Raw genomic sequence first — 16,329 nt, forward strand, 5'->3', positions numbered from 1 at the left:
CCACCCTCAACTTCTCTCCCCCCGCCCCCCACCTTAAACCAGCTTATATTTCACCCCTCTCCTAACTATACTCAGTTCTGTTGAAGGGTCATGTGGACTCGAAACGTCGACTCTTTTCTTCTCCACCGATGCTGCCAGACCTGCTGAGTTTTTCCAGGTAATTCTGTTTTTGTTTTAGTGTTTTAACAATCTTTCTTCCCAAGGGCAATCCCACAATGGAACAAGCTGCCAAAGGAAACAGTCACAGCGCCATCACTTGAAATCTTCAAGACCCATCTTTAGATTGTTTCCATTTATGAGTTTTCATTATCAGGACTACCATCTCAGCAGGTCATACCTGGTTTAGCTAGTGCTACCCGTATAAATGTCGGCAGAATACGACATTAGTCTGTGATGCTGACACAACTAAAACATAAGCAGAAAAGGATTGATAAGCTGGGTCTCTTCTCTTGAAAAAAGAATGTTGAGAGGTGACCTAATAGAGTTCTTTAAAAATATGAAAGGCTCTGATAGAGTGGATACAGAGTGATTGTTTCCTTTTGTGGAAAGAGCAAAACTAGAGGCCATTGATTTAAAATAGTCACCAAAAATATCCAACGGGGAGTTCTGAAGAAACTTCTTCACTCAGAGAGTGGTAAAAATGTAGAACTTGCTACCACAGGGAGTCGTTGAAACAAATAGTACAGAAGCATTTAAGGGGAAACTAGACAAACATATGATGGAGGAGGAAATAGAGGGTTACGAGGATAGATCTAGGTGAGAAAGTATGAGACGAGACTCGATTGGAACATAAAGAATGGCATGGTAGACTGGTTTGGCCGAAAGGCCTATTTCTGTGCTGTATATTATACGTAATCCTATGTAATTTAGCCATAAACTTCCAGAGTGCTCTCAGTTCAGGAATTGTTCCTTTAGGTTGGAAAATTGCAACTGTAACTCCATTACCTAAGAAAGGCGAGACAGTGTCCAGGAACTTATAGACCTGTTAGTCTAATACTTATGGAAAAGTTATTGAAATCTATAATTAAGGATAGAGTAATTGAGCATTTAGAAAAATGTTGAGCTGATTAAGGAAAGCCACATAAATTTGCAAAAGGTTAGGTCATGTCTAACAACCCTAATTGTATATTTTAAAGAAGTACCTGAAATAAAAGACAGGCAAATTGTCAATAGATTTTTTGAACAGTGATGGAGATGTAAAGGCCCTCTTTTTTTTAATCATTCACAGGATATGGGCTTCACTGGCAGGGCCAGCATTTATTGCCCATCCCTAGTTGCCCTTGAGGTGGTGATGGTGAGCTGCCTTCTTGAACCTCTGCCATCCATGTAGGTACACCCACAGTGCTGTTAGGAAGGGCATTCCAGGATTTTGACCCAGCGAGAGTGAAGGAACGGCAATATATTTCCAAGTCAGGATGGCGAGTGAGTTGGAGGGGAACCTCCAGGTGGTGTTCCCAACTATCTGCTGCCCTTGTTCTTCTAGATGGTAGTGGTCTAGGGTTTGTAAGGTGCTGTCTAAGGAGCCTTGGTGAATTACTGCAGTGCATCTTGTAGATGGTACACACTGCTGCTACTGTGCGTCGGTGGTGGAGGGAGTGAATGTTTGTGGATGTGGTGTCAATCAAGCGGGCTGCTTCGTCCTGGACGGTATCAAGCTTCTTCTGATCCATCCAGCCTTCCCCACACACATGTTGTAACAGGTTAAAAACCCAAACCAATTTTGGGGAATGGGAGGGTGAAATCTGGAAAATTCCTCCTTCACTGGGCAATTGAAACTAATCCAGAAGATCTCTCTTGGCTTGAATCCTGGATGATACATACTGTTGTAAGAGACAGTGTCTGGCCCAGCCAGAAACAGGTCTTCCACTCATGCTTAAGGAGTTGAGCAAATCGATGTCCTTTGTACGAGATGGGAGCCTGTTCCTCAGGTCCATTATTCTCTAGGCAAAGAACCACCTCCTCACATTTAACCTGTCTCCGGCTTACCACAGCTTACTGTTGGGTCCCCTGGTCCTCCCTAAACTATTTAATAGGAAATGGAACTAGACCACAATCTATTCCCTTCATCAGCTTAATGAACCTCAAGCAGATCATCCCTAGGTCTATACTTATCTACAGTATAGAGTTACAGCTCTTTTAGCCTATTTTTATAACTGAAATGTTTTATACTGGATATTTGTTGAATGGTCAACCTGTTCACCCCTTCTAAAGCCTCAATATGTGGATCCCAAAGGCATTGGAGAAGGCTCCAAATAAAAGATTTATAACCAAAATTATAGAAGTGAAACAGGCATTTCTATGACTGTGGATGTGACTCCAGGATGGTATGTTGCCTTTCTGGTGCCAGGGTCAAGGATGTCAACGAGCAGCTGCAAGACATTCTTCTGGGGGAGGGTGAACAGCCATAATCCATATTGGTGCCAATGACTTAGGTAGGAAGGGGGACATGGTCCTGCAGATAGAATTTAGGGAGCTAGGTCGAAAATTAGCAAGCAGGACCTCAAAAATAGTAATCTCTGGATTACTCCCAGTGCCGTGTCCAAGTGAGTACAGAAATAGGAGGCTAAGGCAGATGAATGCGTGGCTGGAAAGATGGTGCAGGAGGGAGGGCTTTAGATTCCTGGGACACTGGGACTGGCTCTGGCAAAGATGGCACCTGTACAAGTCGATGGGTTGCACCCGAACAGAGCCAGGACTGAGTTCCTTGCTCTGAGTTTCCTTCCTTTGCTTGTGCTGTTGTGGGGTTCCGTGTGAGGTGGTGGGGGGGACTTTAAACTAACTCAGCAAGGGTGTGGGGACCAAGAGAGAATATCAGAGAGTAGTACCAAGGTGCACAAAATACTGGGAGAGACAGATAGCACTGGAATAGAGAATAAGAAGTTAATAGCCAGAGGCAGGGTAAGGGAGAAAGTAATTAAATCTGAATCAAAGTTATACTTCATGTATGTGAATGCACAAAGTGTAGTAAATAAGATTGGTGAGTTACAGGCACAGATTGCCACGCGGAATTATGGTGTTGTGGCAATAACGGAGACCTGGCTCAAGGAGGGCAGAACTGTGTGTTAAATATTCCCGGGTACAAGGTATTCAGAAAAGATAGGAAAGAAGGAGGGGTGGCGGTATTGGTTAAGGAGAGCATTGCAGTGCTGGAGAAAGAGGATGTCCCAGAGGGTTCAAGGACAGAATCAATTTGGCCAGAGCTAAGGAACAAAAAGTGTGCAATTACATTGCCTGGTGTAGTCTATAGGCCACCAACTAGTGGGAAGGATGTAGAGGAACTAATCTGCAGGGAAATTACAGAGATACAAACATTATAGAGTAGTCATAATGGGGGACTTTAATTACCCAAATATAGACTCGGATAGTGGTAGTGTAAAGAGCAGAGAAGAACAAGAGTTCCTAGAGTGTATTCAGGAAAATTTTCTATAGCATGTGTCCAGTTCAACAAGGAGTAGGCACTGCAAGACCTGGTTCTTGGAAATGAGGTGAGCCAAGTAGATCAAGTGTCAGTGGGGGAACATTTAGGAGACAGTGATCATTGTATCATAAGGTTTAGGATGATGGTAGAAAAGGACAATTTGCAATCCAGTGTTAGAATAATTAACTGGGGGAGAGCCTACTTCATTGGAGCAAGAATGGAGCTGAGCCGGATATACTGGAACCAAAGGTTGGCAGGAAAAGCTGTAGCTGAACAATGACTACCTTCAAAGAAAAAATGGCTCGGGCACAATCAAGGTATATTCCCTCAAAAAGGAAAGGCAGGGCAAACAAATCGAGAGCTCCCTGGGTGAAAAAGGAGACGGAAATTAAAATGAAGATGAAAAAGTGTGCTTATGACAGGCATCAGGTAGGAAATACAATTGAAAACCAAGCTGAATGTAGAAGGTCCAGAGGAGAGGTGAAGAAGCAAATAAGAGAAATGAGGGATTAAGAGAAAAGACTGGCAGCCAACATAAAGGGGAATCCCAAAGTCTTCTGTAGGCACATAAATAGTAAAACGGTGGTAAAAGGAGGAGTAGGGCCGATTAGGGACTAAAAAAGGGATTTACAGATGGTGGCAAGGGGCATGGCTGAGGTGTTAAATAAACACTTTGCAAATGTCTTTACCAAGGAAGCAGATGATACCCAGGCCATGGTGACAGAGGAGGAAACACTATCACTAGAAGGGTTCAAAATGGATAAGATGGTGGTATTGGATAAACTAGCGATACTTAAAGTTGATAAGGGACCAGGACAGGATGAGATGCATCCAAGGATATTGAAGGAAGTGAGAGTGGAAATTGCAGGGGCACTGGCCATAATCTTTCAGTCTTCCCTAGACTCAGGGGAGCAACATTATACCCTTGTTCGGAAAAGGCTGTAAGGGTAAGCCCAGCAAATACAGACCAGTCAGTTTAACTTCATGGTGGGGAAGCTTCTAAAAGCAATTATTCGGGATAGAATTAATAGTCACATTGAAAAATGTGGGCTGATTAGGAAGAGCCAGGATAGATTTCTTCAGGGAAAATGGTGTTTAATTAACTTGCTGGAGTTTTTTGAAGAGGTAGCAGAGAGGGTTGACGAGAGTAATGCTGTGAATGTGGCATACATAGACTTCCAAAAGGCATTCGATACAGTGCTGCACAACAGACTTGTGAGTAAAGTTATAGCTCATGGAATAAAAGGGACAGTAGTAACGTGGATACAAAATTGGCTGATGAGGAGGAAACAGCAAGTAATGGTTAATGGATATTTTTTGGGCTGGAGGAAGGTTTGTAGTGGATCTCCCCAGGGGTCGGCATTGGGACCTTTCCTTTTCCTGATGCATATCAATGATCTAGATCTTGGTGTACAGGGGACAATTTCAAAATTTACAGATAATACAAAGCTTGAAAGCATTGTAAACTGTGAGGAGGACAGTGTACAACTTCAAAAGGACATAGATAAGTTGGTGGAGTGGGCAGATTGGTGACATGAAGTTCAATGCAGAGAAGTGTGAGATGATTCATTTTGGTAGGAAGAACATGGAGAGACAATATAAAATAAGGGATACAAATCTGAAGGTTGTGCAGGAGCAGAGGGATCTGGGTGCATATGCGCATAAGCCATTAATGGTGGCAAGAGGCAGTTAATAAAGCATGCAGTATCCTAAACAAAAACAAAATTACCTGGAAAAACTCAGCAGGTCTGGCACCATCGGCGGAGAAGAAAAGAGTTGACGTTTCGAGTCCTCACAACCATTCAACAGAACTGAGTATAGTTAGAAGAGGGGTGAAATATAAGCTGGTTTAAAGTGGGGGTGGGGGGAGAGAGAAGTTGAGGGGGGGGCGGTGGTTGTAGGGACAAGCAAGCAGTGATAGGAGCAGATAATCAAAAGATCTCAGACAAAAGGATCAAAGAGGTGTTGAAGGTGGTGATATTATCTAAGAAAATGTGCTAATTAAGAATGGATGGCAGGACACTCAAGGTACAGCTCTAGTGGGGGTGGAGTGGAAAGACTGACAAGGTATTAGTTGTAGATTTAAAAATAATGGAAATAGGTGGGAAAAGAAAAATCTATATAAATTATTGAAAAAAACAAAAGGGAGGGGGAAGAAACGGGGTGGGGATGGGGGGGAGGGTGTTTAAGATCTAAAATTGTTGAATTCAATATTCAGCCCGGAAGGCTGTAAAGTGCCTAGTCGGAAGATGAGGTGCCGTTCCTCCAGTTTGCGTTGGGCTTCACTGGAACAATGCAGCAAGCCAAGGACAGACATGTGGGCAAGAGAGCAGGGTGGAGTGTTAAAATGGCAAGCGACAGAGAGGTTTGGGTCTTTCTTGCGGACAGACCGCAGGTGTTCTGCAAAGCGGTCGCCCAGTTTACGTTTGGTCTCTCCAATGTAGAGGAGACCGCATTGGGAGCAACGAATGCAGTAGACTAAGTTAGGGGAAATGCAAGTGAAATGCTGCTTCACTTGAAAGGAGTATTTGGGCCCTTGGACGGTGAGGAAAGAGGAAGTGAAGGGGCAGGTGTTGCATCTTCTGCGTGGGCATGGGGAGGTGCCATAGGTGGGGGTTGAGGAGTAGGGGGTGATGGAGGAGTGGACCAGGGTGTCCCGGAGGGAACGATCCCTACGGAATGCTGCCGGTGGGGTGAAGGGAAGATGTGTTTGGTGGTGGCATCATGCTGGAGTTGGAGTTGACAGTATCCTAGGCTACTAATAGGGACATGGAGTAATTCTATTTGCTTTTATTTCTATTTATCTCTTTACTTACTATCGTTCATTATAAAATATGTTGCATTATTTTTCCTTGGTATTTTTTTCTTCTTCCACATACTGTTTCTGTCTCTTTCTCTCTCCCCCGCCCTACTCCTTATTTAATATGTGCAACAACAATACTGTTACAAACAGCTCAGTTGTTTCTGAACCCTGCAAACATCCAGCATGTGGTTCTTTTTGTTCTACCTTGGCATTGCTATTTTGTTTATAACGTTGCTGGTGACTAATGGTAGATGAATCATTTAGTTAGGGAGTGATTCATCTATTTGGCACAATAAGCAAGACTGTAAATTGTCTAAATTTGTTACAGAATTTAATTTTGGTAGGTTTCATTTATTCCTGACTCAATAAATGGAGAACACCATGGGTAGCAATTTGCTTGACCCTGTTTTTTGGGCTCAAACCCCGCCCAGGAATCAGGCTGGCCCAAAACTGGGCCTTAGGCTTCCTTAGCATTACGTGGATGAGCTGCTGACATCTGACATGCATCCAGGGTTAGAATTGCTTGTCTATAGTCAAATAGAGGCCAATGTAAGTTTATTAGGTAGATGTAAAAGCTTCCTTCAGATCAACTAGTCCAGATACTGCTACTAGTACAGAAGGTGAACTTACCCCAGAGAGATGATGCAGAAGGAACAAATAGAAACCCATGCAAATAGAGATTCACCACACTGATATGTTAGAGAGCTAACTATCCTCCTAGAGGAAAATAGACAACCAGTTCATCCACACCATCTTATATAGATGTGATTGTGTTTAGGAACTTTTCCAAAACTACAAGTATATTGATTATAACCTATTCAATAGAGTTGTTATCTAATGTTATCAGCTAGCTAAGAAGTCCGATCCTAAGTTATCTTCACCAATTTATGTTAATCTCTGATCTCAACTGTAACTTTATAATCAGTAAGTAGTTAATGCAGAATAATTTGTATATTCACTGTTTATAGTTTGTTAACCATGATTATTAGGCTATTAAAAATTGTTGGTTTATGATATTGTCTGATTTTTGAGAGGGAATCTATATTTTTGGATTTTTGTCTGTGTTTTGTAAGTTATCACCTGTGGGAGTGACCTTTGATTGACTGGATATTGTAATATTTAAGCTACAGAGTCTACCAAGGGTTGATACTTTAGACTCTGCCTAAGGACAGGAGCTGACCATGTTAAGATTTAAAAGGTCACAGATCAGTTCAAGGGGCAGTGGGGACAGCAGGCCGTGGTGAGCTTTGGTTGCTCAGTTGATCCTGGAGCTGAAGCAGATTGCTAGCTTTGTGCTGCTAGGGAGGTTGGGGTTAAGAGAAGCCTTGGGTAATTATCAGCGCAGTGAAGCAGATGTTTACTCCATGAAGTTGGAATTTGGGGGCAAAGGAAAGCCTGTGAGCAATGGGATTCTGCTCAGAGTAGTTAGAGAGCTGCAACAGTGCTGGTAACCAGATGCTGGGGTACAGCCTTATGAATCCAGTGGGAATGCAGTCTTGGGAGAAGAGGCTGAGCAACTGAGAGACGTGCACTCATTGGTGCAGTTATTGGGGTGGCCTTTGAGGGAAACCAGAGGCTAGATCTTCAAAAGAGAGGAGCTGAAATGCCTCAGGAGGCTCACTGACATCTGGGTGTGTCGCTGAGAAAATTCAGGGGGACCTGTCTTTGTTGTGTCTGTATTTAACATGCTGTTTGTGGTGTGTACGACCACAGTTTTCCTGTTAGTTCATGTTTACCTCATGTTGATTTTGGATGTTAGAGTATAAAATAAATAGTGTTGACTCTGCTTTGCTGACTTTTGTATAGTAAATATTTTCCTGTTTGTTTAAAACTTGGAATCTTATAGCTTTATTCCCTTACTAATATGATTTCTAATTTTGTCTACTTTAAAACAAAAGTTAGTAGAGTCCCTAACCAATCCTAACAAAATTTGCGGGTCTCATCCAGATCGTAACAAAATTTGGGAGTGTGGTTTAGGATCAGAGCACTTCGCTAAATGGCAAAAAAGTGTAAAATTATTTCACTCTGTAATTTATGTGCATCCTGATGGGAGGTTTGAAATTTAAATACCAATATAATCAGAACTGGGCTAACGTAAAGCAGTTCAGCAAGCCAAATTTAGCCTCGTTAGCTCTCAAGTGCCGAATGGTGGTAAAACTTGGACAATTCCTTGACAAGGGGCTAGGTGAAGCATTTGTGGATTCGTCTGGTGCACTTGATGACTATTCTTGTCAGGTTATTGATCCCATTCTTCTTACAATACCAATAAGAAGCCATGTCAGAAGCCATTCAACCATATTAACAAGTAGAACATTTTGGATCGGCACAACTACTACTAGCTTCAGATAGTTAAAAGAACCCAGGTAGACAAATCAAACCTCTTCCCATTAGCTGGCACAAGGACTTGGAGACATAGATTTAAGATTTTGGGCAAGAGATATGGGGCAGAGGAGTGGGGTTTTTACACTTTGAGCCATAATGACCTGGAACTTGCTGCCTGCAAGGGCAGTAAAAGCAGAGATGATCGATGATTTCAAAAGGAAAGTACTTGAGGGAAATGGTACTGACTGGATTGTCCAACAGAACTTGATGTGCTGAATGGCCTCTTTTTGTGCCATTATGACTCTTAAGAGCAAAGCCATTATGCTGAACTTGTATAGAATACTAATTAGACCTCAGCTGGAGTATTATGTACAGTTCTGGGTGCCACACTTTAGGAAGGATGTGAATGCATTGGAGAGAGTGCAGAAGAGGTTTACAAAAATGGTTCCAGGGATGAGAAACAGCAGTTATGAAGATAGATTGGAGAAGTTGGGACTGTTCTCCTTGGAGAGGAGAAGGCTAAGAGGGGATTTGATAGAGGTTTTCAAAATCGTGAGGGGGATGGACAGAGTAAATAGGGAGAAACTGTTCCAGCTCGTAAAAGGACTATAAACGAGAGGACACAGTGATTTGCGAAAGAAGCAAATGTGATGTGAGAAAAAAACCATTTTCACAGCGAGTGGTTCAAGTCTGGATTGCACTGCCTGGAAGTGTGGTGGAGGCAGGTTCAATCGAAGCATTCAAGAGGGCATTGGATAATTATTTAAATATAAACAATGTGCGGGGTTACAGGGAAAAGGCAGGGGAATGGCACAGCGAGTCATAATGCTCATTCAGAGAGCCGGTGCAGACACGATAGGCCGATGGCCTCTTTCTGCACTAACAATTCTGTAATTATGTGAAATTATCGACTGGTGAGGAGATTGTTTCGGTGTTGGAAGGTGGAGAGTAGGGATAATGAGAATATACTTGAATTGGAAAGGAAGCTGTTAGCAGTAGCCCCCAGGGATTTGTACTGGATCTCAGCTATTTACTATATTTATTAATGACTTAGATAATACAATACAGAGCCAAATATTAAAGCTTGGCAATGAGACGAAGATCAGTAGCATAATAAGCAGTGTAAGCAGGGCATAAAATTACAAAGCCGCATTAATAGATTAAGTGAGTGGGGAAAACTGTGTTAGAAAGATTTCAATGTATTTTGAAGTCATCCATTTTGTACCAAAAAAGAATGGACCTGGACATTATTTAAATGATGAAAAGCCAGGAATAGTGAAGGTCCAAAGAGATTATGGGGTTTATGTACACACAATATAATAAAATAACCGAAAAGATTAACGGATTGTTAACCTTTATAACTACAGGTTTGGAATATAAAGCAGAGAAAGTTTTACTACGGATATACAAAGCCCTGCTTAGACCACATCTGTACACTGGACATTTCTCATGTAGAAGTGAAAGGATAATTTGATTGACTTTTTGAGGATTTAGAAAAGAACTCATCAGAGAGAAGCAGAGAAGTATTCCTGCTTGTCGAGGGAGTCTTAGGACAAGGGAGCGTAACCGTAAAATCAGAGCCAGGCCATTCAGGCAAAAGGTTAGGAAACACTTCTTAGGCAAATTATGACAGGAACTGTGGAACCTTTCCCACAAAAAGCAGTAGATGCCAATTCACTAATTTTAGATTTGAGATCCACTGGTTTGTGTTTGTGAAGAGTAATAGAGGTATGAAGCCAAGGTACATAAGTGTTAGGTCATAGACCAGAGGTTATCTTACTGAATGGTGGAACAGGTTTGAGGATTTGAATGGCCAGCTACTGTTGCTGTGCACACAACACTGGGTACACTCTTACTGGCACACACCCAGGTACCTGGTGCTGCTTACACTTATATCAACACATGCCCAATGCTAGGTACACCTGTACCAACACATCCAGACTCAGCACTGGGTACACTTGTGTGCCAGCTGTGGCTCAGTGGGTAGCCTGCTCACCCCTAAGTCAGGGGGTTATGGATTCAAGTTTTACTCCAGAGACTTAATTTTTTTTACTCTTTTATAGAATGTGACACCACTGGCAAGGCCAGCATTTTTTATACATTTGTTGTCCCTGGAACTGAGTGCCTTGCTAGTTTGTTGCAAAAGACAGTTAAAAGTCAACCACATTACTGTGGATCTGAAGTCACATAAAATCACAGAATTGTTACAGGCAGAAGGAGCCCATTCAGCCCATCACCTCTGCACCAGCACTCCAAATAAGCATTATGACTTCGTGCCATTCTCCTGCCTTTTCCCCGTACCCTTGCACATTGTTTCTATTTAAATAATCATCCAATGCCCTATTGAATGCCTCGATTGAATCTGCCTCCACCACACTTCCAGGCAGTGCATTCCAGACCCGAATCACTTACTGTGTGAAAAGTTTCTCACGTCACATTTGCCTCTTTTGCAGATCACTTTAAATCTGTGCCCTCTTATTCTCAATTCTTTTACGAGCGGGAACAGTTTCTCTCTATCTGATCTATGCAGCCCCCTCATGATTTTGAACAAGGAGAACAATCCCTACTTCTCCAATCTATCTTCATAACTTAAGTTTCTCATCCTTGGAACCATTTGTAAAAACTGCTTCTGCACTCTCTCCATTGCGTTCACACCCTTCTATAGTGTGGCACCCAGAACTGTACACAATACCCCAGCTGAGGTCTAATTAGTGCCTTAACTAAGTTCACCATAACTTCCTTGCTCTTATACTCTATGTCCCTTTTAATAAGGGACTGGTTACCCAGATTACTGTATGCTTTATTAACTGCTCTCAGAATGGCACTAAGTCATAATGCTCAGAGCAAAGGAACGCTCTCTGGTGTCCTGGCCAATATTTAGCTGCCAATCAACAGATCATTACTGCATTGCTGTTTGTGGGAGCTTGATGTGAACAAATTGGCTGGCAAGTTCTCTACATTATAATGATGACTTTGGTTCAAAAAGTACTTCATTAACTTTGTACCCAAACACACAGTGTGGGTATATCTCTACCAACACCTTACTGTGGACCCCTGTACCAACTCTCAACTATATACAAAGCACAGGTCAACAACGGAATCATGACTGGTGTTGCTGCACCTGTGCCCAGACATGCAAGCTCTGCTTTGATAACTCTTGTGTTTGTGTCCAGATTGTCCAATATAAAATGCTTATATAAAGAAGACTTTTTATTCTTACATGTCATGGTGGTTCTGCTTGTTTTTCAGTACTCTTCCAGCATGTATTGAAATTATCCTTATGGTCGCAGTGTTTGGGCTGAAGAAGAAGCCATTGTGAGCGTGCTGAAAACCCACATTAAAAAACTGGAATCTGCCACTGAAGTAACAAGAATAATGGAACACCTGATCCAACGCAATGGATCCCCACTCAGGACTGTACAGACGATATCAGCAACAGTTGTAGAACTTTAACACCAGGCTACATTGTATGTATATCACAGTCTGCATTATAGAACCTTTATATCCCCTTCTTCATTATAGAAAGTATCCACCTCACGTTCCATTATAGATCTTCTACATCATATGCCCCATTATAGAATCTGCATCACATGCTTCATTATTGAACATGTTTTTCAGCATCTCCATTTCAGAACATAAATATCACAGCCTACATTATGGAACTGTATACTGGCACGTATATCACAGTTTACATTCTAGAGTATATATATACTAACATCTCTTGTTGCCGAACATGTATTATCAGTCTCCATTATAGAAAGTGTACATTGCCATCTTCACTATAGACTATATGTCCAACTCACTGATCACAGTATGGAATAACCAAGGAGAAGCCAGGCCCTTCGCTACTCAGATTGTCACCTGCTTCCACAGATGCTGCAGCACACGCAAACAGAAGTTCTGTAGGAGTGTGATAAACTCTCCAGTAAATCAAAAATTAGCAGCAGATCCAACTACTTCCCTGTTGGATGTTAGGAATGACCCTATGTGGTACTGAGCTATCAGGGGAGCAAATGGTACATCTGCCCCTACCACAGTACTGAAATAGCTCTTATCAAAGTCACAAATTATATTAAGTGACAGTTACAAAAGTAAACTTCTTCACCCATCTTGATCTGTCAGCAGCCTTGGCTTGGTTGACCACACCATCCTCCTCCACTGTCATCCAGCTGGGTGGGACTGCTCTCACGTGGTCCCATTCAAATCTAATTGCAGCCATAGAATCGTTTTCAATGGCTTATCTTCCTAATCCTGAACCATTATCTCTGGTGTCCCCCAAAGATCTACACTTGGGGGCCCCCTCCTATTTCTTGTCCACATGCCGCCCCTTGGCGACATCATCCACATGTATGCTGACAACACCCAGTTATACTTCATCACCACCTCCCTTGACTTGCTTATCCAACATCTAGTACTGGTTGAGGAGAAATTCCCTCCAATTAAATATTGGGCACATTGTTTTCGGTATCCACTCCAAACCCCGTTCCCTAGCTACTAACTGCATCCCTCTCCCTGGTTGAGATTAAACCAGTCTGTTTGTAACCTTGGTTTGACATTTGATCCCAAGATGAAGTTTTGACCGGATAATCATTCCATCACTAAGACTGCCTATTTCTACCCGCGTTACATCTCCAGACTTCACCCCTGTCTCAGCTTATGCGCTGCTGAAACTGTCACTCATGCTTTTGATCCCTCTAAACTCGACTATTTCAATCTGATCCTGTCGGGTCTCCCACACTCTATCACAGAAGTGTTAGGGAGAAGGAGGCCATTCAGCCCATCGTCTCCACGTCGGCACTCTTAGCATTATGACTCAGTGCCATTCTCCTGCCTTTTCCCTGTAACCCTGCGCATTGTGTATATTTAAATAATCATCTAATGCCCTCTTGAATGCCTCGATTGAACCTGCCTCCACCACACTTCCAGACAGTGCATTCCAGACCCAAGCCACTCGCTGTGTGAAAAAGTTTTTTCTCACATCGCATTTGCTTCTTTTGTAGATCACTTTAAATCTGTGCCCTCTTGTTCTCGATCCTTTTATGAGCATGAACAGTTTACATATGAACATACAAAATAGGAGCAGAAATAGGCCATTCAGTGCCTCGGGACTGCTCTGCCATTCAGTAATATCATTGCTGATCTGTTTGTGGTTCAAGTTCCATATTCCCATCTATGACCGATAACCTTTGATTCTCCCTATCTATTCTGTCCAGCCCCCTCATGATTTTGAACACCTCTATCAAATCTCCTCTTAGTGTTCTCCCTTCCAAGGAGAACAGTCCCAATTTCTCAAATCTATCTTCATAACTAAAGTTTTTCATCCCTTGGACCATTTTTGTAAACCTCTTCTGCACTCTCTCCAATCCATTCACATCCTTCCTAAAGCGTGGCACCCAGAACTATACACGACACTCAGCTGAGGTCTAACTAGTGTCCTATATAAGTTCAGCATAACTGCAAAACAAAAACAGAATTACCTGGAAAAACTCAGCAGGTCTGGCAGCATCGACGGAGAAGAAAAGAGTTGACGTTTCGAGTCCTCCTTGAAACGTCAACTCTTTTCTTCTCTGCCGATGCTGCCAGACCTGCTGAGTTTTTCCAGGTAATTCAGTTTTGTTTTGGATTTCCAGCATCCGCAGTAGTTTTTTGTTTTCAGCATAACTGCCTTGCTCTTGTACTCTATGCCCCTATAAATAAAGCCTAGGATACTTTATGCTTTATTAACTGCTCTCTCCACCTGTCCTGCCACCTTTAATGAATTATGCACATATACACCCAAGTCCCTCTGCTCCTGCACACCCTTTAGAGCTGCACCCCTTATTTTATATTGTCCCTCCATGTTCTTCCCCAAAATTAATCACCTCACACTTCTTTGCATTGAACTTCATCTGCCACCTATCTGCCCACTCCACCAACTTACCTATGTCCTTTTGAAGTTCTACACTGTCCTCCTCACAATTGACAATGCTTCCAAGTTTTGTATCATCTGCAAATTTTGAAATTGGCCCCTGCACACCAAGATCTAGACCATTAATTTATATCAAGGGAGGTTCCGAGCCCTGGGGAACTCCACCACAAACCTTCCTCCAGCCCGAAAATATTCATTAACCATTACACGCTATTTCCAATTACTCAGCCAATTTTGTAACTGTGTTACTACTGTCCCTTTTATTCCATGAGCTATAACTTTTCTCACAAGCCTGTTGTGCGGCACTGTATCAAATGCCTGTTGGAAGTCCACGTACACTACATCAACAGCTTTATCCTCATCAACCCTGTTACCTCTTCAAAAAACTCCAGCAAGTTAGTTAAACACCATTTTCCCTGAAGAAATCTATGCTGGCTCTTCCTAACCAGCCCACATTTTCCATGTGACTATTAATTCTATCCCTAATAATTGTTTCTAGAAGCTTCCCCACCACTGAAGTTAAACTGACTGATCTGTAATTGCTGGGCTTATCCTAATAACCTTTGTGCCCTTGTTCAAAAATGTTTGCAATTCTCCAGTCCTCTGGCATCTCCCTAGAGTCTAGACTGAAAAATTATGGCCAGGGCCCCTGCAATTTCCACTCTCACTTCCTTCAATATCATTGGATGCATCTCATTTGATCCTTGTGCCTTGTCAACTTTAAGTACCGACAGTTTATCAAATAGCCCCTCCTCATCAATTTGAATCCTTCTAGTGATGGAGTTTCTACTCTCTATAAACTTAAGATCATCCAACTCTCTGCTGCCCATGTCCTAACTCACGGCAAGCCCCATTCCCCTAGCACCCATGTGCTCGCTGACCTACACCAGCTCTGGTCGAGCAACATCAGATTTTAAAATTCTCATCCTTGTTTTCAAATCTGTTCATGGCTTCGCCCCTCCCTATTTCTAATCTGCAGCCCCACAACCTTCCGAGATATCTGCACTCCTCTAATTCTGACCTTTTGTGCTTCCCCAATTTTAATTGCACCACCATTGGTGGCCCTGCCTTTAGTGCCCTAGGCCTTTCGATAACATTGTCTCATAAGACAATGGTTTGCGCTTTGCTGGTCAACTCTATGTTAAACATTGTCTGATGGGCCTCGGGAGCCCCAGTCTGGTATTGCAGTCTCTGCTGTATTTGCTGCGGTGGCAGACAGTGGTCTGAGAAGGTGCAGGATTCACTGGCCCCTGATTTCTCTGGACCCTCTTCTCAGCCACCTGAGCTTTCTGTTTCTCCTCGCTTCTTCCAATGCCCTTCCAAACAGTCAGTATCCAGAGGTCACAGCTGTCATGGCAAGGAAAGTTTCTCTCTGTCGAGTATTATCCTCTGAACTCCTTTGATCACCTTAAACATCTCAATTAAATTATCTCATTTGTATACTCAATAAAATACAAGTCTAGTCACTGTAACCTGGTCTCATGATTTAACCGTTCAAAGAATTTGCTACATTTCCTACATTACAACAGCAACTCCACAAAAGCTGCTCTTTGGTTGTAAATCACTGAGATGGTGAATGGAATTCCGATTTGCTTTATTCCAATGCTGATTGCAGCATTTCAACGCCATTCATTAGAACCCCAGAGATGTGGCAATGTAAACTGTTCCAAACATCCATCATACACTCAAAACTCCAGGGAAAAGTGGCCAGTGACACCAACAGCCTCTTGTGCTTTGCTTCTGTTGAAGGCTGTACCCTGCTCCTCATCAAGCACCCACCTCCATCTGCTCCTGTTCACTCCTCCTCTACTAATCCCCACTGTGCTACATCAAACTAACCGTCTCAATCAATACTGTCCTCACCAGCGCTGGATGGAT

At 42.6% G+C, this 16,329-nt stretch overlaps 1 protein-coding gene across 3 annotated transcripts in view; it reads left to right on the top strand.

Moving 5' to 3' along the window:
- The window catches only part of tmem107l (transmembrane protein 107 like), an 88,381-nt gene extending 75,503 nt beyond the window's left edge, over positions 1-12,878 (top strand). For all 3 annotated transcript variants that reach the window (XM_078530526.1, XM_078530535.1, XM_078530544.1), the window contains one exon: positions 11,793-12,878. In XM_078530526.1, coding sequence (XP_078386652.1) covers positions 11,793-11,813 — 21 coding nt within the window. In that variant the 3' untranslated portion in view covers positions 11,814-12,878. The remainder of the gene's footprint in view (positions 1-11,792) is intronic.
- The last annotated feature ends 3,451 nt before the right edge of the window (positions 12,879-16,329 follow it).

Source organism: Cetorhinus maximus, chromosome 2 (genome assembly GCF_964194155.1).
Source record: "Cetorhinus maximus chromosome 2, sCetMax3.hap1.1, whole genome shotgun sequence".
Taxonomy (NCBI): Eukaryota; Metazoa; Chordata; class Chondrichthyes; order Lamniformes; family Cetorhinidae; genus Cetorhinus; species Cetorhinus maximus.